Genomic DNA, 23,927 nt, shown 5'->3' with positions numbered 1-23,927 from the left:
GTTCTATTTTTAATTTTACTTATGTGCAGGTAATGGCCGTTGTTTACAATTATTATAGTTAGTAACTTGATGTTTATTGGGATGAGTTAGATGCTCGAAGAGATTTAGGTATCATGATTATGGAGGCAATACCGACAGAAAATATTGCAGAACATTGTCGATTTTAATATATACATTGAAGAGGACATGTCGGCAAAAGAATTATTGTTCGAGCCAACAGAGGAGTTTCATTATATAATTATTGGTTCGATAAGTTTTATATATTACTATTACTATGGCAATGATGAAAATGACTATTATGGCGTTTCATGATATTAATAAATTCAACATTATTGGAATGAACTTTGCAATGAAGAAGAGTATTGAGATTTATTGCCAAATTCAAATCCAACTAGAATTTTATTTTTAATTAGTTATTAGTTTTAATAACTTCAAAATTTTATTTTTAGTATTGCTCTATCTGATTATTTACTTATAAAAGTTGTTAGAGTTTGCATTTTAGTGATTTTAAATTTTTGAGTTTAGGTAGGAGTCAAACTTCCACCCATATCGCACTCTATTTAAAAGAAATCTCCTTTGTATAAGACTTGCGTGGAAGATGCTGGAAAAATTATGTAGAAGATTGTAGTGGAAAGAAAGAGAGATTATTTGTACATATGGGAACTCTTTCATGACACATCTTTGTAAGATTTTGATATTTATTTTTTTAAATAAATTATTTTTTTATTTTTTATTTATTTTATAATTTATTTTTTTTTTTTATTTGATATTTATTTTAGATGTTTACGATCGGTATAGCATGCCATTCTCCGGATAGTGTGTTTATTTTCTTTTGAAGTGGTTTCAACAAATTCTTGGGCACTTAAAAATGTAAGTGGCAAGACATGCAAAATTATAGTTATTTTATAATCATGGTTGGGTGTGACTTGTGAGTTAGTGAAAAATGGATGGTCTATGTGGCTTACATCGTGTCCTCTCCTTGAATATCCCATTGCCTATAAACCTTTTCTACTCAAGACAAATAAGCATACGTTACATCTGATCAAAAGATAAAAACTTGTTTATACTGGGATGATTGAATAGGCTTTTCTTGGTTAGTCAATTTTTAAGACTGAGATCTAATCAAGGACTTCAACAGTTGAACTAGTCCTCGCTATTGATATTTCTACTCTCCTATTTCTATACAGGCCATATGTGACCTTTTTACACCACTTACCCAAACGTCCTCAATTCATATAGCTTAAACTACAACGGCTATAAAAATTTGGTCACTCTTGTCATGGGTTGCAGTTATCAGAATATTTTTATTTTACATGAGAAGTTCATGCATTTCATTCACATTCTAAAAGATGAAGCGCAAAGTGGGTGGCAATGTGATAAACATTCGTGATTTATTTTTTTAATATAAATTTACTTTAATATATGGCCAATTTCTTTGAGAATTTAGCAAAAGATTTTGCTGGTGATAAAAATGATTTTGTTTTTTGGTATATTGAATTCAAGAAATTAAATATATAGTATTATGGGATATTAGAGGCAATCAACATCTGATAATCGAAATATAAAAATTTCATTTAAAGTTAAGTTAGAGAGTAGTAATATAATTTATAAAATCACGTAGTCTTTGACATCTATCCAATTTTTGCTAGATGTTCAAATGTAAATATCTTGGGAGCACTGCAGCAAAAGCCATCCAATCATACCCCAAAGCAACTCAATTAAAAACAGCAAAAAAAAAAAAAAAAAAATGTTACCCTGTCATTGTAAAACTCATCTAATATTTTTAACTTCCTGTTCTTGAATGCCCAACTAAATTAAGGGATTTTTAAAACAACATGGACTGACTGATAATCAGTGAAGAGGAAGAAAAAAAAGGAAATAGAAAAAAAAAAAAAAAAATAGAGAAGAAAGTTCTCTTATGATTCTCTCTCTTCTCTTTTTCTCTTTTTCGCTCTAATTTTTCTCTCCAATTTCTCTCTCTAATTTTCTCTTTACTTTTTCTTCCTAATTTCTCCTCTATAATTTTTCTCTATATATTGTTTCTCTTTCTTAGGATCATCTAGATCTCTGAAGAGACTGTTAATAAGTTAAAATGATGTTAGTAAAAGAATTCTGATCCATAATTATCGAACAACATTGCCAGCATCTATCATGATCGAATCACGTACCATTAAATTTAATCATCCGCAATTTTTATTGAACAATTTATATATTGATTCAATCATTATTTGATTAAATCACCTTAATTAGATCGATTGGATTGTCAAACAGTATCACCTCATTAATTCTGTTCCATCTTATTAATTTCTCTCTCCTTTGATATTCTCTCTATTTGATTTATGAATCCAATGAATGCAAGCCCTATTGCTTTGAATCCAAGTTAATTTAGTAGCAGATTTTGAATCATTCTATCAGCTAGATAGCATACAGATATCATTCGAGCTTTTGTCAAGCATCACAAGATTTGATCTTTATTGATTTCTATTAAATTATATATTTTAAGTGATTCTGATTAAATGGAGCTATTTGATCAAATTGACCATTAATTGCTAATTAGTTACCGACCTCACTTTGACTTGTGTCGGACACTAATATATTTGATCATCCTTGATTTCTGTTAAACTATTGATATCCCTAGTCTAATTATGATCAAATAAAATTATCTTGATGGATCAATCAAATTGTTGGATGTTACTACTTTGCAAACCTTGTAAGAGTATCGAAACATGGATTTTTATTTTTAAAATATTAATGGTTAAATTTTGATTAAATATATTTTAAATAATAGATTCTGATGGATCTTCTTAAGATTAATTAAACTTTCGTTCATTATTTCTGTAGAGGTAAGTACTGAACCATTTTAGATATTTATAATTTATCTTGAAAGTAAATTATTAGTTCTTGATTTATATATGATTTTACAAAATTATATTTGAATGGAGAGTGACTTACAAATATTAAGATTTTTGAAAAATTATGACTCATTGATTGTTATGGTATATGCATATATTGACTGAAATTATGATATATATGCTATCTTTACATCAGATTTGAACTCTAAGCCTAACTATGTTCGGTGAACCCATCTACCAATGAGGGTTATGTATGGTATTCAGTGGACTTTAGTAATGGAGGTTATGCATTGGTATTCAGTAGATCCTATTTATTAGGTTTATGCATTGATATCAGTGGATCCTATCAATAAAATTATACATTGTATTTACTAATTGTACCAATGAGGATTATGAAACTCTGATTATTACTAAGCTCTGATCCCATCACAGGGTATAAATGTGTCATAGTCAAACATCACTGAGTTATATGTGATTTGTTTCATATCGGATTTATGTGTGTGTGTGCATTTGTGTGTATGTGGCAGACTTAGGTAAGATCGATCAAGTTTGGACTCAGATTCGATCAAATCAAAATTGAATAATGGAGGTCCTACATCGATGATCCAAGCGTTGGATATGATTTACTACCTTAAAATGCTTGCATACCAAAATTATATGATTTGAAAACTCCTAGCCTATACAACAAGTAGTCAAAAATTAGACGGCTTATATAAAATTAGACAGTCTAAATAAAATTAAATTAGATATATTTTTGATCACTTGATGCATAGATCAGAGATCTCTAAATCATATGATTTTTTATGTGCAAGTAGTTTTGAGTAGTAGATCATATTCAACGACTTAGATTATTGATGTAGGATCCCTATTATAGAATTTTGATCTAACTCGATGTAAGTCCAAATTCGATCGATCTGATTTAGCATGATTCTCTCTCTCTTTATATATATATATATATATATATTTGAAAAGATTTGATTTCATTAATTAATAAAAAAATATTCACATATTTACTCATGATATTTATTTTTGAATATCATATATTATGATAATATCTGAAATATCTAGTTAAGATATTTATTATTTACTGGACTATCAAGCTTATTATCTCTTCTTTTTTTTAGATTCAGATTCTTAATTGTGGATATGAAAATACTTTAGGAGTTAGTTTAGAGGCGAGAGTCAATAGTATCAATCAAGTTCAAATATAAATTTATTATTATATTTTATAAGATTATTATTTGAGCTTTAATTGATGTAAGATCTTTTGAATATTGTTAAATTTTGTAAGAGATTGAAGTTGATTTTAGTTCATTAAATTTTGAATTTAATTTATTATTAATTATGTTGTGATGCATTGATATTATATTTGAAATGTCTTATTTGCTTGTGGAGATAGTTCTTTATGAGTTTATGACTGTTGCCGTGATCTCTAGCTCGTAGATCTTAGATCGGGAGCGTGATAATTAATATGATATCAAAAATAAATAGGCAAAACATAAGTTATAGAATTTGATATAGACGAATGTAGGTGGATGGGCACTAGAAACATTGGGAAGATAAACATAGTGATCTAAATCATTTTTAAGCTAATCAAAATAAAATTTTAATTTAAAAATATTATAGTGAAATATTGGATTTTGAAATTAGAAGATGGTTATGACTTAAGATAAAAGTAATTCTAAATTTTTAAGAACTTGAACAAGAAAAATTTGAAGATAATTTTTTTTTTTACTCAAACTGTTCAAATTGATCGTAGTAAAAAAAAATATGAGAGGAAGAAGACTCCCATTAGGAGTCTCTTTCTCTTTTCAATTTCACTGGAGAAAAACTGATTTCGAATGGAAATCAACCTCTCTCAACTCTATTTAATAAGCATCATCCTCTCCTTTGATCTCATACCCAATCGTCAAGGATTGTGGATTAAAAAATAGGTACAAAGCCGTAAGGTTGATTAACCCTTCTTTCTTTCTTTATTTCTTTCTTTTCTTTGTATTCGTCGAATCTGGATTTTTTGCCACAATCATTGGAGCTCTTTTCAAAGAGTAATTCTTTGCATACTGCATATAGTATAGAAAAAAATACACTATCCCACCTAATTAGGCCATGTACTATCGCTTTTCAATGCACATTTAATGTCTGTAGTTTTATTTTTTCGTTTGAAATTTTAAATGACAAAAATATCTTTATCTTCTGAAAAAATTATGACATCATGTGGCCATATTATGATTTTCTACTCATAATTTGACCATAGGATGTCATAAGAAAGGGAGGGATATTTTTATCATTTAAAAATTTCATAATTTTAACGACGAAAATACCCTTCTCTCTTTATGATTTTTTAAAAAATTATGATTTCATGTGTAAGGAAGTCATAATTTAATCGTAGGATGTCATAATATGGCCACAGGATGTCATAATTTTTTCAAAATGAGAGGGGCATTTTGTCATTCAAAATTTTAAACGAAAAAACATAACTACAGGCATTAAATGCGTATTGAAAAATGATGGTACATGCTCCAATGTGATTGGATGGTACTCTCTACATCACTTTTATTCACCGGATGTGGTGCAATAAATTTGATATAGAGTGCACCACCTAATTACCTTAAAGCACGTAGTATATTTAATAATAGAACATACATTTAATGTCATTCAGCTTTTTCTTCCTTTAATTTTTATGACGAAAATATCTTTTCTCTATACAATAAAAAATAAATAGTATTATTACTTTCTAATACTTGTCTGACTTTTTATAAGTATATTTGATGTCCTGAATCATATATCACTTTATGTATATTTATGACATCTTGAAAATATATATGGCTTCCTAATATCTTGTATGATTTTTGTGAGTATATATGACATCATGAACAATATATATGGCATCTTATGAATATATATATATTTGAAAATATATATGCTTTTAATATTTTATATGACTTTTTGTGAGTATATATAAATCTTGAATAATATATATGACTTTCCATAATATATATAATGTCTTGAACAATATATATATTTTCTAACACTTTATATGACTTTCTGTGAATATATATGACGTCTGAATAATATACATGACTTTTATAAATATATATGATGTCCCAAATAATATATATGAGGCCTAAGAAGTCATACAAGGTATTAGGAAGTCATGTATATTATTTAAGATATCATATTTATTTAAAAAAAATATATATATTGTTCAAGATGTCATATATACTCACAGGAAGTCATATAAGCATTAGGAAGTTATATATATTGTTCAAGATGTCATATATATTATACGATGTTATATATATTATTCAAATTCATATATATCAAAAAAATTATATAAAATATTAGGAAGCCATATATATTGTTCAGAATGTCATATATATTGTTCAGGATGTCATATATATTTATAGGAAGTCATACAAGATATCAGGAAGCCATATATATTATTTAGGATGTCATAAATACACAAGAAGTCATATATATGGTTCAGGATATCATATATATTTATGAAAAGTCATACAAGCATTAGAAAGTAGTAATACTATTCATTCTTGGTTTTACTATGGTTCTCCATTAATATTTTTTTATTATGAAGGGTAATTTAGGCATTACACTATTATCCTTTTTTATATTTTATTTTTTTAAAAAATAATATTTTATCCTTTATCTTCTTCTTCGTTTCTCCTCGCGCCGCCCGCCACCTCCCGCAGCCTCCTACCTCCCCAGCGATCTTCCCCTCCCCCCCAACTGTCGCCTGCCTCTCGCACGAGCGCCTCTCCTTTCTTCCTCTCCATTGCAGGCCCCCTCCCTGACCCCCGTGCTCACACCGCTCCACCATAGGTCGCCCCCCAGCCCCTGTGCTCGTGCCGTCCCCCCCTCCCTGCGAGCGTGCCGCCTCTTGTTTGTGTCCCCCACCACAGGCGGCAACCCCCGGCCCCCATGCTCGTGCCGTACCCCCACCTCCCACGAGCGCACTGCCTCCTGCTCTTGCTGCCCCGCACAGGCTGCCGCTCCCCTCCTTGCCCCCCACCACCCCCTCGTGCTCGTGCCGCCGCCCTCTCTCACGAGCGCATCGTCTCCTACTCATGCCGCCCACCGTAGACCGCCGGCCCCCTGTGCTCATGCCACCCCCACCCTCTCTTCTTCTCTGCCATAGGCCGCCCCCCACCTCTTTTCCGCAAGTATGCTGCCTCTACTCGTGCCGTCACCCACCCACCTTACCCTTGGTGATGATATCATTACCCAGCTCTGCCCCTCCTCCTTTGCCCTTCGTGCACACCTCCACCAACTCCTCCTTTGGCCTTTCTCAACTCCACCCCCTTACAAAGCTTTCGGGGAAAAAAAATATTCAATTTAACCTTGATGTTTGGAGTATTTACCACACAGTCATGCACATTTGGTACTCCAACTGATGGTTGATGGAGAAATCCAAATCATCCATTTTTAATTCGATGATCGAAAATAAATTAATTATAAAAAGCTAAACTACTGATTGGAGCACCATAGCAAAATCTTCATTTTTTGTTGTACAGAAAAAAAAGAGTATTTTCATCACTAAAATTAGAAAAAGTAAAAAGTTGAGCAGTATTAAATGTCTGTTTCATCTAAATGCGCTGCATACCCAATATTATTGGACAATGCGTTACTATTTCACTGCACATGGTACACAAAGAATTACTCTTTTTTCCTTTTCAAAACTTGGACGTTGTTATCTAATTCACATAGGCTGCAGCCCGCAATCAACCACGGCCCATGCTCTATAACTATCATGGAGAAATTCTTGGTGCATCGCGGCGGTGTAGAAAATTCGATGTGGAGCGTACTATTTTATGTGATTAATTGATCCACATAGCTACCATTTTTCAACCCATATTTAATATCTATAATTTTATTTTTTGTTTAAAAATTTTATATGATAAAATATCTTATTTTATGAAAAAAATTATGACATTCTATGGCATATTATGACTTTCTACAAGCAAGATATCGTAATATACTCAAGAGAAAGTCATAATTTGACGCAGGATGTCATAATATGCTACAGGATGTTATATTATAAAAAAAATATTTTTATCCAATCACTTTTCAGCATGCATTTAATGTTTGTAGTTTCATTTTTTTATTTGAAAATTTTAAATAATAAAAATATTTTTATCTTTTAAAAAAAATTATGATATTCTGCATTAAAATTGTGACTTTCTGTACGCAGAATGTTGTAATATGAATATAAGATGCTATAATTTTTTTTAAAATAAAAATATTTTAATTATTTAAAATTTTTAAATAAAAAATTATAAATATTAAATATATATTTGAAAATATAGCTATATGGATTAATAACATAAAACCACTGTGCGTCGGATTTCTTACGCTGCCCGCGGTGGACAAAGAATTTCCCAACTATCACGTGTCAACGACGTGCACTCGGAACATCGAAGCCCTAGAAAAACCGCCCGCAGCTCCTTCCCTCTCTTGTTCGCCTCCCACGATGGGTAGAAAATTTGAAGACGCCGCTCCCCATTCTGGCGAACCAGAAACCCTAGAAATCCCAGCCAGCGAACGAGTGCAGAAGAGGTCAGAGAGGAAGAGCAAGAAGAAAAACAAAAAGGAGAAGAAGAAAGAGGGGCGGAGGATGCGAGAATGGAGACTTCGTCGCAGAAGAAACCCTAAACCTATATCCCACAAAGAACGGAAAGAAAGAATCCAAGAAGAAGAGGAAGCTTGCGGAGGTGGAGCTCCATCCCATCGAGAGTTCACAAGCCGACGAGAAGAACTCGGAGAAAAAGGAGAAGAAGAACAATAAGCAGGAGAAAGAAAAAGCATCGGACAAGAAGGACAAGAAGAAGAAGAGGAAGCATGGGGACTCGGACGAAGGGCGAAGCCAGATCAAACGGAGTTGGAGGAGGGGAAGAAGGGTGAGGAGGTGAGTGAGGGATCGGAAGGAGGAAGTGCTGTGGTTGTCTCTGGGAACAACACGAAGGATTCTAAGTACAAGGCTCTGAGATCGTTTGCCGATTCCGGGCTTCCAGGTGACGTTCTTGACTGCTGCAAGAACTTCGACAAACCATCACCAATTCAGTCACATGCTTGGCCTTTCCTCTTGGATGGGCGGGATTTCATTGGGATCGCTGCAACTGGATCCGGTATCCCTTCCTTATTCTTGTTTTTTCGGTTTCCTTGTTTAATAACTTGAGTTTAGAATTATTCATTGTTTTGTTCATTTGGAAATTTTATTAGTCTTACTTATTTGATTCTATGAACTAGCAAACTTATAGATGGTCCCTTTTAGCTATTGCCAAGCGTGTGCTGTTTAAATGGGTCTGAGTTTACGGGAAAATGTTTATTAGAATGAGTTAATGTCAAAAGTAGCTGAAATTAATTCTGTTGTTTTCTTCCCATCAAGATTCTTAATATAATAGTGGTAAGAATTTTACTGTCTATTTGTGTAACCAGTTTGTCTGCTAATGCTGGTTTGCTATGACCTGAAGCTTCACAGTTAAGGTAGCTGAAGTATGTAAAGCGAGTCTCTGTTGCCTATGCACTTTATGTTAGTCCATGCCTTGAAAATGTTGCTTTCTCATCTTAAACTCTGTGCTACTTAATGGTGTATCTATAGTGGGTTCACCGTGAATGCTTGTGTTGTAGGTAAAACTCTGGCATTTGGTGTTCCAGCTCTGATGCACATTTTGCAGAAGGACAATAAGAAAACATCAAAGAAAGCTGTTCCTCGCTGTCTTGTTCTGTCACCTACAAGGGAGCTAGCTCAACAAGTAAGTGCTATTCCAGTTTGCTTGGTTCCATTTTCTCACAGATTTCATAGGTTTTTTTATTGTTTCAGACAGAAATCCTGACCCCTGACTTTGAGTTCCAATTAAATAATCGGAGAATCTACATGAGCTCTTGCATGATATATCTTATATATACAGATAAAATCTTCCATGCTTCGTTTCACTTGTTCTTCTGAGGTTAGATGAGCTCTATGAAGAATCTTTGATTCTTTATTATGTATTCCATGTCCCATTTAGGGGTGTATATGAGCCGAACTTGAGTAAGCTGACCTCAGCTAGATCCTCCAGTAGACTAGCTTGAGTGAGCTCATGCTCAAGCTTGAGATGAGCTGAGAAGATCTTGCTTAAGCTTGACTTGTTAAACCGTGAGCCAGCTCAAGCTTGGCTCAGTTAGCTTGTAGCTTGACAGGTGACTCATTAATGCTCTCCCTAGCCCAAGTCCCTCCATGTTCCCCTCATCCGTGGAAGAAAGAGGGTGTTTTGCTAGAGTGAGAAGCTCTCGGTGGAGTAGAGGCGAAGGTTGGCCAGGCAATTGAGGTGGATGGCCAGAGTTGGCATAATTGGCAACAAGATTGAGATCCTGTATATCTTCACTTCTCACCATGACTTTTGTGAGAGAGAGAGAGAGAGATCAGGGCTAGTTGTTGGGCTTCACTTTAATGTCCTATTCCACTTATTTTGAGTCATTGATCTTAACCATTGGATTTGATACAAGGGCTGAGATGGTTGAGATAAATTAACTTCTATCAATTTTTATTTATTGATCTCAGCCATCATGCATTGTTCCGACAACTTAGAAAACAAAATCATTTTCATTCAATAATTTTGTTTAAAAAATGTATAAATAAAAATATATGTTTCTGTTATATATTTATATTTTTATACATTCGAGCCATCTTGAGCTGAACATGAGTAAGTTGGATTGAGCTTTTATTCAGCTTGTTTGTATTTGTGGCTCAAAATTTTAGGTTATATCTGGCTTTGTTGCTAATGAACAAGCTCATTTTGAGCCGTATTTCACGCTGAACAGGAGCTGATGATGAACAGCTTGCCTATTTGACAGCCCTAGTTCCCTGCATCCTCCTAATTATGCACTTTATTCATTGGATTGGATTATAATTTGGTGACATAACATGCTTTTAAAGTTGAATTATTTTTTCGATGACAGATTGCGGATGTCCTTTGTGATGCTGGGACTCCATGTGGCATCAAATCAGTTTGTCTGTATGGTGGGACTTCCAAAGGACCACAAATTTCTGCTCTGAAATCTGGAGTTGTAAGACATTCATGATCACATATTTGTTCTTTGTGCATGTCTTATGTCCAAATCATTGATTAATGAAAGATAATTGCTATAATCATGCTTAAATCTTAGGTCAGATTGTTGAAAACTTTGCTTGTTTCTGGGCAGATGCAATGAGTGATTATTTTTGAATTCTAAATTCTACTTTTAGAATCCATCATGTGACCATGTGATATACATGCATAGCTTTTATCTATTGGATGCGATTGTGTGTATTAAATAAGCTGTATGTTTGTCATGAATTCTTTATGAGGAATTTTTTGAACTATCAGAAATGCGGGTCATCTGATCTGACAGCTTTTGGCACTTTTCTTGCTTCCCAGGATATAGTTATTGGGACCCCTGGTCGTCTGAAAGATATGATTGAAATGGGTATTTGCTGCCTCAAGGAGGTGACTTTTGTGGTGAGTCAAATGTTTTCTTGGTGATTCCACTTATTTATGCACATGCAAATGCCAAACATGCACACATAACACAAAACTATATCCAGAAGTGATATGGCATGTTTTGGCAGGCCCACTAATAAGATATTTTGATTGACAGTTAATATTATTTTTTGTGATGCTTTTCATGGTTTCTTTGTTTCATGGTGAAGTTGCATGCATATACTTTTGTATAACCCTTTTCTTGTGCCCTTTTTTGTTCCTAGGGGTGTTGATGAGTCTCACTTTGTTAATCTCTTGGAGTATTGGTCGGTGCTGTAACTCTGTTACCTCAATATTAGCTCACATAGTGAGTGTGACTTCTAGCTCAAGATTGGCTTGTGAGGCAAGCTCATTAGGGGAACCAAGTTATGAAACCTGTGTTCCTTCTTTGGCTATTCTCTTCCTCCTTGGCTCCATGCAACACCCCTCTCTCCCTTGCCACACTCTCTATTCGCATGGTATTTCAGGGGTGGCTCTAAGGGTCAAGACATTGACAAGGTCTAGAATAAATATGGTTTTAATTGTTTGCCAGAAAGAAGGTTCAAGTAGGTAAACCGAGTGGCAAAACTGGATGGTGGATGTATGGTAAAATAAGAAGAATTCGGTGAGGAATGATCGCCTAATAGTAAGCACGGAGTTGCATTTGTTAAGGACAAAATGGTGGATGGCTATTAAGATGGCAAGAAATGTTCTAGAAAAATCTATAGAGGCCTCAGTGAGGTGTGGACCACAAATTTGTATTGAAGAATAATAAATGGGAGGGGAAATCTAAGATAAATGGAAGTTAATAAGAAGGATGTGGCGGAGCTAGCATTGAGTATACTCTGTGTAGGAACATATGGTGATGAAGGATTCATAGTGTTCACCTGAAATTATCAGAACATGCTTGCTGGCTATAGTTATAATCTTATTCTTATTTTTCCTATTTTGTGGATCATATGTCAGATCTTTAATATCGGTTGATGTGTGATCCCTTCATTAGATGCATCAAGCTTCTTTTTATTATTCATCTAGGATTACTAATGTGACACTTGATAAGGTCCTTCAGTATCGGTGATTTTCTTACTGCATTTCTGATATTTGTAGCACTCTGGACCAATTAGGAAACTTGAACAAACACATAATCTGGTGGTCCAAAATAAATTTTGGTTTCATTTTTTTTTTAGGATTTTAATAATTCAAAATATATGACAAGTTCATAGCTTCTAATTTATTTAAGTACTGGCCTCTCTTCATAAATTTGGTCTTAATGGCGAAGAAAATTATTGACCAATACAAATTATTCAAGAAATTTAAGGTGTACATGTCAAGCATTAAATAATGCTTGCCCGACGGATACACACATGCATATTCCTACATGCCTACCCACTTTGCTTTGGTCCATCCTCCCTTTTAATGCCACAATGAATTCAGTTAATTACCACTAAGTAAGAAACTTTAGGCAGCTGAACACATATGAAGGTATACAAATACATTTATCTCAGGATCTATCTTAAATTGTTTACCATTAATATGAATTATATCTGGTAATCTACCTAATCTTTCAGAAATATTAATCTAGTTTGCAGGAAACTTTCCATTAGACTGCAGTATGACTTGAATACAAGCATTCCACTAGCTTGCTAAATGACATTGACATAAAGCTGTTTTCTTCAGACCATGACATGGCATGTCTGTGCATCTTGATGCAGAGTATATGTCACAAAGCAGTATCCTGTTATGCTCTTGTTGCTTTTTTTTGTCGTTGTCGTGTGTGAGAGGAGCTAATGGGACTGTTTCAAACCACTTGAGTTAGTTTTACAGATGCAAGTTATTTTTTTCATCAATAACTAAACATGGAATATTGTAGGTTCTTGATGAAGCAGATCGAATGCTTGACATGGGATTTGAACCAGAAGTACGCTCAATATTAAGCCAAACATCCCCTGGTTTGTGATTTTCAATTCTTTTCTTGTTATCATCAGTTCTGGTTTGCCATCATGCACAAGTTTCAGCTTATGCTTTTCTACTAGAAACAGTTGCAGGATTGGAGATATTCCTTTCAGTTAGGCAAGCTATTTGCTGTGTCTTTAACTAACCAGTTTATAGATGGAATGGTATATGTGCATAAATTGAATCTCTGCAGAAGTCACTTATAGATCTCGTTTATCTATAGAAGACTATGATGCCATAAAATCACATGCAAATAGGACATGGGATCATGGAACTAAGCGCTGATTGGCATGGCAGGACACATACTATGCTAGTGCCTTAATGGTATGAAGTGGTGGCATGATACTGGCTGTGTGCTAGTACTTGGCATGCTACCAAGCACTGCCATGGACACATAGTACTATGCTATTGCTGATTTGGCAGGCCACTGGGATGCAATACTTAAGTTCTTGATTGAAATATATATCGACAAATTGTTGCTTATGCAATTGAGCTGCACTCTCTATTTGCGTTGCATGCATGTGCAAACTGACACGTACAGGCACAAGCATGTGCAAACATGCGTGCGTGCATGCATACATGCACGTACACAGAGAGGGTGGGGAGGGGGAGGTGACTTTGGATGCAAGAATGCATATATTTAAACAATGTAATGTTGATCATGACTTACATATATCAAAACATGTATGAGCTCCTTGAATTAGATTTTGATACTCCTCGTTTAGAAGTAAAATCAAGGCATTTAAATTGTAACTGAGAACAATTCCTGTCTTTGATATTTGATGCAGAGGTGCATTTTGTTTTCTTTGTGAATTTTAAGCACTTTGAATGTCATAGAGATCATGATTAAGTGTGCTCTCCAGTTAGATGCCTCATAATATATCTTGCAGTTTGTCAAACTGGGTGCCAAAGTTTATGCCGGTCTTTATAAATTTAAATTTCAACTCTACTGATCAAAATCTACATTTTGGAATACATGGACCAAATCTTACCCCTTCCGTGACAAAAAAGAAGAGCCTCTAATTTTCAGGCTAAGCTTGTAATTTATGGGTTGTTTAGGTCTCTTCCTCTGTTCGTGTATTGTCTAATTGTTACCTTACACTTTGTTGCATTGTTACTGGTTAGAAAGCCAAAAATGACTCATGCCAGATGAATGGATGTTACCTACAATTGATGAACTGTACTTGTTAGAAAGCCAAAAATGCCTCATGCGAGTACAGACCGTGGCATTATTTTGTAAGTTTACAGAAAGAACAAATGAACAATCTGCCTAAGTGATCAGCAGTCTCTTGATCGTGACTCCTTGACTTGAACATTTAACCAACCTTTATCTCACATCTAATGGCAGTTCAGTAGGATTTTTGTTTAAAAAAAAGGGCATTTTACATTTTTATTTTGAATTTTTTCCCCTCTTCATTGACGTTTTGACTTGTACTTCTCATGCATTGCATGTGCTTTAACCTATCGAGTGGTTCCTAGGAAGCCATTTTCATAGGCTTTCTAATATGCATTCTCTGTATTGCATTGTAGGATGTCATTCTTACTTTAGGATACTAGGAAACCCTCTCTGCAGGATGCACTTCTTGGAGCATGACAGTTTTCCTCCGAGGATAAGACTGACTTGACTGGGGTCTTATACTTTTAAGGATGGATTGAGAATGGCTTCTGAATGAAAAGTCTTTTTCAGGAAATGTCGAATCTTGAATGAAACTCCCAGGAATTTTTGAGCTCCTGCCCTGCCTACTGTTTTATTCTTACAGGGCAGATTCTAGAACTAATAACCATTCCCATGGCCACTTCTCTGTCGGTAAATGAATAAATATATAATATCATTCTTATTATGACGGTACTAGGATGCAAGCTATATGCTTCCTAAAAATGCACTTTATGGCATAGTGGTCCAACAGATTTCTCCTTTACCTACACTCTTTTTGTTAAAGGGCATATGATGTGACCAATGTCTGTTTCCATGGCTGCATCCCTTTTAGCAACTGGATGTAGTTATAAAATCTAAACGACTCCATGTGAAAATCAAAATTTTACTGGAGTGCTTGTTGACATATAGTTGACAATCCCTACTGTTTTGGGTTGTGAGCTATGCCCGCTAGAGAACTTTTCATTGTTACCATAATTATTCTATTATATACCTATCCCAACTCTCCTTAATTTGCTTGTCTTGGGTAATATTTACAATCTCAGCATGTGCTTATGAATGATAAGGTTGATTCCTTTGCATGTAATTTGCTTCCATATAATTTTCTTGGTTAAGCTATTCAGGCTTTTGAGTTCAGTAGTATGATTTACAACATAATCTACATTTCTGACAACATTATCTTCTGGAAGTTTTAGATTTTTTTTCCTTCTTTTGAGTTCAGGTTTTTTTTTAAGGAAGCATCATTATCTCTTCGTTTATGTCATACTGGTTTTGCCACTGTAAAATATAACCAAATTATCCGAGTTTGGTTGGTTTTTGCTTGGTCTTTCACAGAATGAGAAATTATTCATTTCTGCTTTGGTTTCAATATGTTAGTTTATGGTTAGTGAAAATCAATTCTGATGATGGTATTATATCTACTGGGTCAGTATTTTCATCTTGGGAATGACCATGTATTTCTCAGTAAGTTATGCCATCTTTTTTCTGTTTCATGTTTTCCGTCTGAACAGAATCATCTCTAGTTCCATCCTCACTAGTAGTTTTCATGATTAGACATGTCTCTATTATCTGTTTGGTTTTTGTTCTGCTTTCATATTTTTAATCTCAAGTTGCTTTGACTCTTAGTTCTCCAACCTGCAAAGAATAGAATGTTGCAGGAGATTAAGAATATAGGCTGTCATTTGTTATATGAGATATCATTTAGATTAGACTCATAAGTTTTCATAAATGCAGCCCGCCAGATGGTAATGTTCAGTGCAACATGGCCACTTGCTGTTCACCAGTTAGCCCAAGAATTCATGGATCCAAACCCTGTTAAGGTGTGCCTCTTGCTTTTTTTAAAAAAAAAAAATCAATTTTTATATAAGTTGGAACCTTCCTGCTTATATGTTGATCCTGATGCGCTTTACACTGAATTTCAGGTGGTTGTTGGATCACAGGATCTTGCAGCTAATCACGATGTGATGCAGATTGTTGAGGTTTGCCTGATCATATTTCAAGCAAAGGCCAAGTTCATTAGGCTGTTACTATTGGTGTACTCATGTATAGTGGCATAAATATTTTCTTGCTGATATGTAGGTCTTGGATGATTATTCACGAGATTCACGTTTAATTCAGGTGTTGGAAAAATACCATAAATCTCAAAGGTATTGATGGTAGTATAGACTTTTATATTCCATACCAGGTCTCTTTCACTGACCTTACATATTTGAACTTGAATAAAAATTCATCAAAATACTCACATTTTCTGAAGTCACTATATGGTTAGTAAAACATCTCACTCTGACCATAGAGGCGGTAAAGTTGGAATTTTTGTAGGCTGCAGCCTGTATGAAGTTGCCATAAGTCCAACATATATTTTTTATTTGTTTATTAGTTTGTTGTCATTTAGTGGACCAAGGTAGGGATGACGATGAGTCAGGTAGGTTGAGTGGGTTGGGTTCAGGCTGGGTCAACTTCAACAACATTTGCAACCTTCAGTTTACACTTGACCCCCATGTTGGATCAGTACTTTTGACCCCTATGTGTTCATGGGCCAACTCCTCAACCTGACATATCATGGCTAACCCATGGCCTATACTGCATGACCTAACCGTGACTTCGCTGACCAATTTCACCCAAAGACAATGATCGATGATAAGGGGTGAAAGTGTTCTCATTTTAACTTCTGCTGATTCTCTCTAGCTGGTTATTGGCCAGCTGATTCTGCTGACCACCTTTTCCATTGTAGTTCTCTATATTGATCAATACAATTTTGTAAGGCTTTCTGGTTATGGTTTATCTTCAAAGCCATTAGGTCATTTGGTTAAATAGATGTTGGTTGTGTAACACCCCCCCCCCCACCAAAAAAAAACAAAAGATGTTGGTTGAATCATGAGCATTACACTGTTGAGAGTTGTAATGTATCCCAAAAATCTTAATAAGAAAAGAAACCACTCATGCTGTTCTTTCTTTACCATCTTTTATGATCATGAACCATTTCCTATTGACGAAAAAAGTGATTTGTGACAGGAACAGGGTTTTGGTTTTTGTCTTGTACAAGAAGGAAGCAGTTCGTGTTGAGAATATGCTCCAGAAGAGGTATTATTTACTCAGCCTGCTCTCTTATCAATGTTGTATGTAACACCCTTTCACCTGCATGGCTGAATATTGATACATATTTCTTGTAAACATTTGCCAACTGTTTAGCTTTGTTGCCTCTGCTATTTGTGTTGATGTAAACTTTTAAGTTGATGAAATGATCTTTCTACAATATTACCTGGTTTTGAAGGGGCTGGAAGGTTGTCTCTGTGCATGGTGACAAAGCTCAACATGACCGAACAAAGGCTTTATCTTTATTCAAGGAGGGAAAATGTCCTTTAATGGTGAGTTGTATGTTGGATCAAGTTATCAAATTTTGGGTTTAGGTAACTGCTAACAAAAATAGCGAAGTTATGCAAGAAAATATGTAGTTTCTTTCATTTTAGGACCTTAATGGTGAATGACTTGAACATGGTTTGAACTGAGCATCTTTCATATGGCGGTGCACACTGGGAACCTCAGTTGCAACTCGTATTGCTTAATATTCGACTGTTGCAATTGTCTAAGAAAGACAAATCAAACTATCATGGATTATTAGGGATGCATGCGGATGATGCAACTGATTTGGGCTATGTTAGCAGGTGGTGCTGAGATCTTGCCTTCTAAAGCACATCAAAGCAATGTGATCTGGATGATTTTTTTTTTTCTGGGACTGTAGAACTCTAGCTTTTCTAGCTTGGTTTTTCAAGTACCTACCATTTGGTAACAACATGATGAAAATGCTAACTTTCCATTCAATTCCTTTATCTTAAATATTTACTAGCATCCTCATATTTTGTGGGAAATGATTGCTTGAAACTTTTTATTTCTTTGTCACTTTATTATGATATGTCATCAGATCAGCCCATGCAACCAGAGGGAATGCAAGCCAAATTTTACTCATATATTGCATAAAACACTGTTTTGCCCATATTGTTGTATTTACTTAACGACTAGTGTTTCCAATGTTAGTGGAAATATGGTGTCATTTAGTGGAAATATGATGTCATTAACTTGCTTCTGTCAAATGACCTTAATTATCCTCCCATCCATGGATTTATTGGTTTGCTCCTATCTAAACTTTTGTAGATTGCCACTGATGTAGCTTCCCGAGGATTGGATATCCCTGATGTTGAAGTGGTGATCAATTACAGCTTTCCACTAACCACTGAAGATTATGTCCATAGGATAGGGAGGACAGGGCGTGCTGGTAAGAAGGGAGTTGCGCACACCTTCTTCACTCAGGAGAACAAGGTACTCCAAAATATGTTTGTACTTTTAGATTTCAGTAGTATATACATTACAATTTTTTTAGCCACATCATGTCCTTTCCTCTTTGGCTGCATGTAGGGCCTTGCTGGAGAACTCGTCAATGTTCTCCGAGAAGCTGGGCAGATTGTTCCTGCAGCCCTTACCAAATTTGGTACTCATGTGAAGAAAAAGGTTTGTATAAAGCACATGCATTCCAAATTTTCACATATTTGTTTGGTTTAGGTACCTAAGAGTTCTTTCCCACTGGTTAGTTTTAGATGATTCTTTTTGCATCAAATATGGCAACTGATTTGTGGAAATGCATGGGCTTTTAAAAGAAATACAAAATTTATTTTCGGGAAAATCCAAATTTAGCACTCATGCGAAGGAAAAAGTTTTGAATAAAGCTCATGCGTTCCAAATTTTCACATACTTGGTTGGTTTAAGTACAGTAAGAGTTCCTTCCCTCTGGTTAGTTTTAGATCGTTGATATATATTATATATATTTATTTATTTTTTGGGGTATCAAATATGGGAGCCGATTTATAGACATACATGGACTTTTAAAGAAATGCAATTTTTTTCTGAAAATTCAATGAAAGAACAATTTATAAGCTACGCTATAGGTTGTTTCTGTTTTTGCCTACTATTTAGGATAAACTTTAATTTTTTCGACCAATTTATTGGACTGTGATCGCATTCTGAGAGGACATATTGAATAGAGTGGTTGGGATTAGCTATTTTTAAAATATATACAGAGACATTAAACTTACAACTATTAACATCTGTCCATAAGCTGGGTGAATGAACATTTGGATATTCGAGGATCCAAATGAAGGGTTTTCTGAAACACAATTCGGAGGTTTGTTAGAGTTTGTTGGAAGATATGTATTGCAATCAGTTCTAGAGCGTGCTTAAGTTCCATGTGGAAGACTTGTTATCTTGATTGTTCATGCTAGCTGACATGGTGAAGCTGATCTAATATTTTCTCAATGACGAGCAAAGGAAATATAGATGACAGGTTCAATGATAAGGAGGAAAAAGAAAAAGGGCTGAACTGATATTGTAACCGCCTGGGTTCCAGTCTCTTTTAATGCATGTCGTGAGTTCCAGTCGTTTAAGCAGGCTACTTAAATCATGCATGCCATCAGTTCATGTCACTTTATATCTCTTCTTATGCAGGAGTCCAAGCTTTATGGATCACATTATAGAGAAATTACAGCGGATGCTCCCAAGTCCACAAAGATTACCTTCACCAACTCAGATGATGAAGATTAATTAGCGACACCACACCTCTGATTGCCCGTTATCAGGACGAGCAGCATTTAACTTGTTTGACTGCTCGGTTAAATCTGCCATCACCTGGTCCTGCACTCAATAGATCCTAAGCCTGCATGGCTACTGCGTACTCGAATTTGAAGTGGACCCATGCTACAATTAATGCGTGGGAAGCATGGTCGAAGTTGCTGGGATGGCTTAAGCATATTCGTATTTTCATTGAATGTTTGTTATTTTTCTATAATTTATTGTTATCTAAATTTGTTTACGCCTGATGATTTGGAGTTCTCTAGAATTTTTTGTTATCTAAATTGTCTGTTATAGGATGTGGATTGATGATTTGGAGTTATCTGAAAATATGTAATTGTTTTTCATGGTAAACACAAATCATGAAAATATCAACAATTTTGGTAGCAATGAAATTACAGCGTAGACGTGATTTGTGTCCGAGTCTTCTTAAATCTTTAGGTGTCTCATACAGGTAGAAATTAGATCAGTATCAAAAATGGTAACCATGTGGCAAGTCGGGCTTATATGTTCAACTGATGCCCCAGGACTTGTGAGACCCAGTGGACCATGATGATTTGCGTTCCGTTCCCATCAGGATGGATGCGACGTAACCAACTTGCAACCTGAATTTTTCGGTTCAATAGAACTGACCGCTAACAGGTGTTGATCCGATTGATGAGAATTAGCAGCCAGGCTCCTTGGAGATGTTACCTGGTAAGCTGTGATACAAAAGGAACATCTGGCTGTGAAACCGTGTGGTATTTAAGGTCGGCAGTACCGTAGGCAAAGGTCCACGGAGAAAGGTCAGCTATTAAATTTTGATTTCTTGCCTACATCGCATTGTGTAAACAGCATTTCCAACAGTGTATTATAGCAACAAAGCCTGTGGCGAACTTATGGCCTGTGGGGTGCAATCCAGTCAAATTGAATCGGGCAGCTAGAAGCTAAATTTGATTCAATTGAAAATATTCAAACTCGAAATTCAATATGATCGTGTCTTAATTTCCAAGCTCAAATTTAGTTCGACAAAAAATAGATAAAACTAGAAATTGATTCGATTCGAATATCAAGTCATATTCAAATTTTAATTTACTAATTATATTTATATATATATATATTATATATATAATATATATTATAAATAAAAATAATATTATTGAAAATGTATATAAACTCAAATTGATTCATGGTTTATGAGCCGAATATTCTACTACTCGAGTTCGATTTCAAAATTATTCAAACTATTTGAGTTAATAATAATTGAATCCAGTCAAGCAGAATAATTTGTAGCATTTTGACTCATTTGCACCCCATAAGATTGAACGGCCAGATATATTTGAGAAAAATACTTAATTAGAGCCCTTATACTCAATTCATCCAAATATGACTTAAATTGAATCAAATACGGATCGAATACCAATTATCTATATCCATATTTATTTTATTTGATGAATATAAAACGAATATAGATATCAGTTGATTAAATTCATATCCATATTCATTTTAAATAGATAGAGATTCAAATTCAATATGCAAAGTATAACATAAATATGGATATAATTCAGATAATTAAATTTTATGAGTATAAAATAAAAAATCTTTCTCAGTGAATAATAAATCAATTAACATCATGTTAATATACTTATTTATTTTTTCTTAAAAATTTGTAAGTGCTATATAAAATTAAATAAGACAACTAGAATCAGATATTTAGATACAAATCAGATGGTTTTTATTTATATCCATATCTATTTTTCTTTAACAGATATGGATATGGATATTAGTCGGACACTAGAATTTTTATTGATATCTGAATAGATTTGGATACGAAAATAGATGCGAATGAATATTACCCTATCCATTTTCACACCTACATCCAAAGCCAAAAGCCACAAGTTGGATCATGTATTATCAACTCAATTTGTATAGAGTTACAAGTTTAGACGATGGCTAGCAATTTTCAAGGATAGGTACAACCCAAAAAAAAAAAAAATCAAGGATAGGTCAAATCAGACGCCAAAAGACTAATTGAAGACCTACGATCTTTAGATCCACTGATTCTGATGTGTGGCCCAACAGTTAAGGTGGTCTATCTTGGAGATGATAGAATTATGGCTGGCAAAAAATAACCCAGTCCATCACCTTGATATTTGACCTTTAACAAATATATTTGGATTTGGGCTAAATAGATTTGATCGTAAATAGCTCAACTTGTTTAACATGCTTATCAAATGAGTCAGATACGGGTTCTAACAATATAACTTGTTTAATCTACTTAATGTTAATCAAGTCAAGTTGGGTTCAAATTTGTCATATCCGTCTATGCCTGAACCCAATTAGCTTGCCCATTGGCCGCCGCCCAATTATTCAATGCCTTCTGGAGAATCCTTCCACGATTCTCCCTTCCAAGTTTTTAAGGCTAGGGTATCTCCAGTAGCACCAGCATGTCATTCTGTCCCACTTCTTGAGCTTACGTTCCTACTCCCAGGTTTATCCTCTCACCACAATCTCTCTCTATTTTTATTTTCTTTTTTTGAACTAAATCTCTTTGACCTCTGATTCTTCTCTTGCCACAGAAGTCAAAACCAACACTACATCTCCTCCTTTCTTGCAAATACCACATTGAGCTCAGAGCTCGTGAGAAGGCATTGAGACTTCTCACCTTCTTGTCTGCTATATGTTGCTCTATGGCTTCGATCTCCAATAGACGCCACTCTATGGCTCCAATAGCTAGGTCCTTTGGCCTGAGCTTCTTTGTCGATGACCTAGTTGGCTGCTTCACCGTCTTCATCCGCTCGACAAAGCTCTACAATAAGATCTTCGTCAACATCTTCTACATGCCCATTTATTCCGCAAGAAGCCCTTCAATGAGCATAACATCATCTACATGTTTGATTAGCAGCACAAGGACCTCGGTCCCTGCATCAGCCCCCAACTTCCACCCCCGTACTCCCTCCACCTACCTTGCCATCCAGTGGAGCATTATGTTCTCCCACTTCCTCCACGTTAGCCCAACTTCTAGACTGTCTCTGGTATCCCACCCCTCATATCTCTCCTCCTCTTTCTTAAGTTCTCTGAGACAGATGGTTACTCATTTTTTCTAAAAAATAGTTTGTTACTTTTAGAAATTTATAGATGGCTTGTATTGCCATGTTTCTCTTGAATTCTTTAATTATTCTCGAAAAAAGAAGAATAAATAATATATGTTTTTTTTCAAAAATTAAATTCTCTACTATTATGTGATTTAAAATAACATTATTATAAACTAGATTGAAATTAAAGGTGCAGATGAGTCAAACTACTCGCAAACTCGATTTGAGTCCGACTTGAGCCCAAATTCGACCCGACTCGATTATTATCGAGTCCGATAGATCGAATAGTTTTTCAAGTCGAAATTGAATAACAGGATCCTCGACTCAAAGGCTCAGAGCCTACTTGAGTTTATATATATTTTTAATATATATATATATATATATATACTAAGGCTGTATATATAGCTAAGCTCGAACTCAAGTCTAGGCTAAGGCTCGAACTCAAGTCTAAGCATGCTCTGTTGATATCTAAGTCAAATCAATCTCGAATTTCATTTATTTTTTATCGAGTCGAACTCAAATTTAGAATATTAAGACTTGATCAATCTCGAGCCGAATTTTGAGTTCGAATATTTTGAGTTGAGTCAAGTTCGAACTTCCAACTACTCAACCCGACTTGACTCAATTACACCTCTAATTGAGATTATGCTAGTTAAGGCCTTGTTGATTTATTTAATTTTTGATCTATGAATGTCCTAGATCATTTGTAAACATATCAAGAAGAGCTCATGGCTTTTTAGATAATTTTATATATTTTTTAAAAACAATCAATAGAAATCTCTTGAGA

At 34.7% G+C, this 23,927-nt stretch overlaps 1 protein-coding gene across 1 annotated transcript; it reads left to right on the top strand.

Moving 5' to 3' along the window:
• The first annotated feature begins 8,260 nt into the window (after positions 1 to 8,260).
• On the top strand, positions 8,261 to 20,388 carry LOC105043970 (DEAD-box ATP-dependent RNA helicase 5). Its single transcript, XM_073255507.1, is given in 15 exon segments — positions 8,261 to 8,468; positions 8,470 to 8,723; positions 8,726 to 8,992; positions 9,495 to 9,619; positions 10,806 to 10,913; positions 11,264 to 11,344; positions 13,215 to 13,293; positions 16,185 to 16,270; positions 16,373 to 16,429; positions 16,530 to 16,597; positions 17,463 to 17,531; positions 17,722 to 17,815; positions 18,600 to 18,764; positions 18,861 to 18,953; positions 19,944 to 20,388. Coding segments are annotated over 15 exon segments (1,773 nt in total). The 5' UTR covers positions 8,261 to 8,337; the 3' UTR covers positions 20,040 to 20,388.
• Positions 20,389 to 23,927: the final 3,539 nt, after the last annotated feature.

The sequence above is a fragment of the Elaeis guineensis genome, chromosome 4, assembly GCF_000442705.2.
Source record: "Elaeis guineensis isolate ETL-2024a chromosome 4, EG11, whole genome shotgun sequence".
NCBI lineage: Eukaryota > Viridiplantae > Streptophyta > Magnoliopsida > Arecales > Arecaceae > Elaeis > Elaeis guineensis.
The sequence above is the reverse complement of the archived record's forward strand: the minus strand, read 5'-3'. Positions and strand labels throughout refer to the sequence as shown.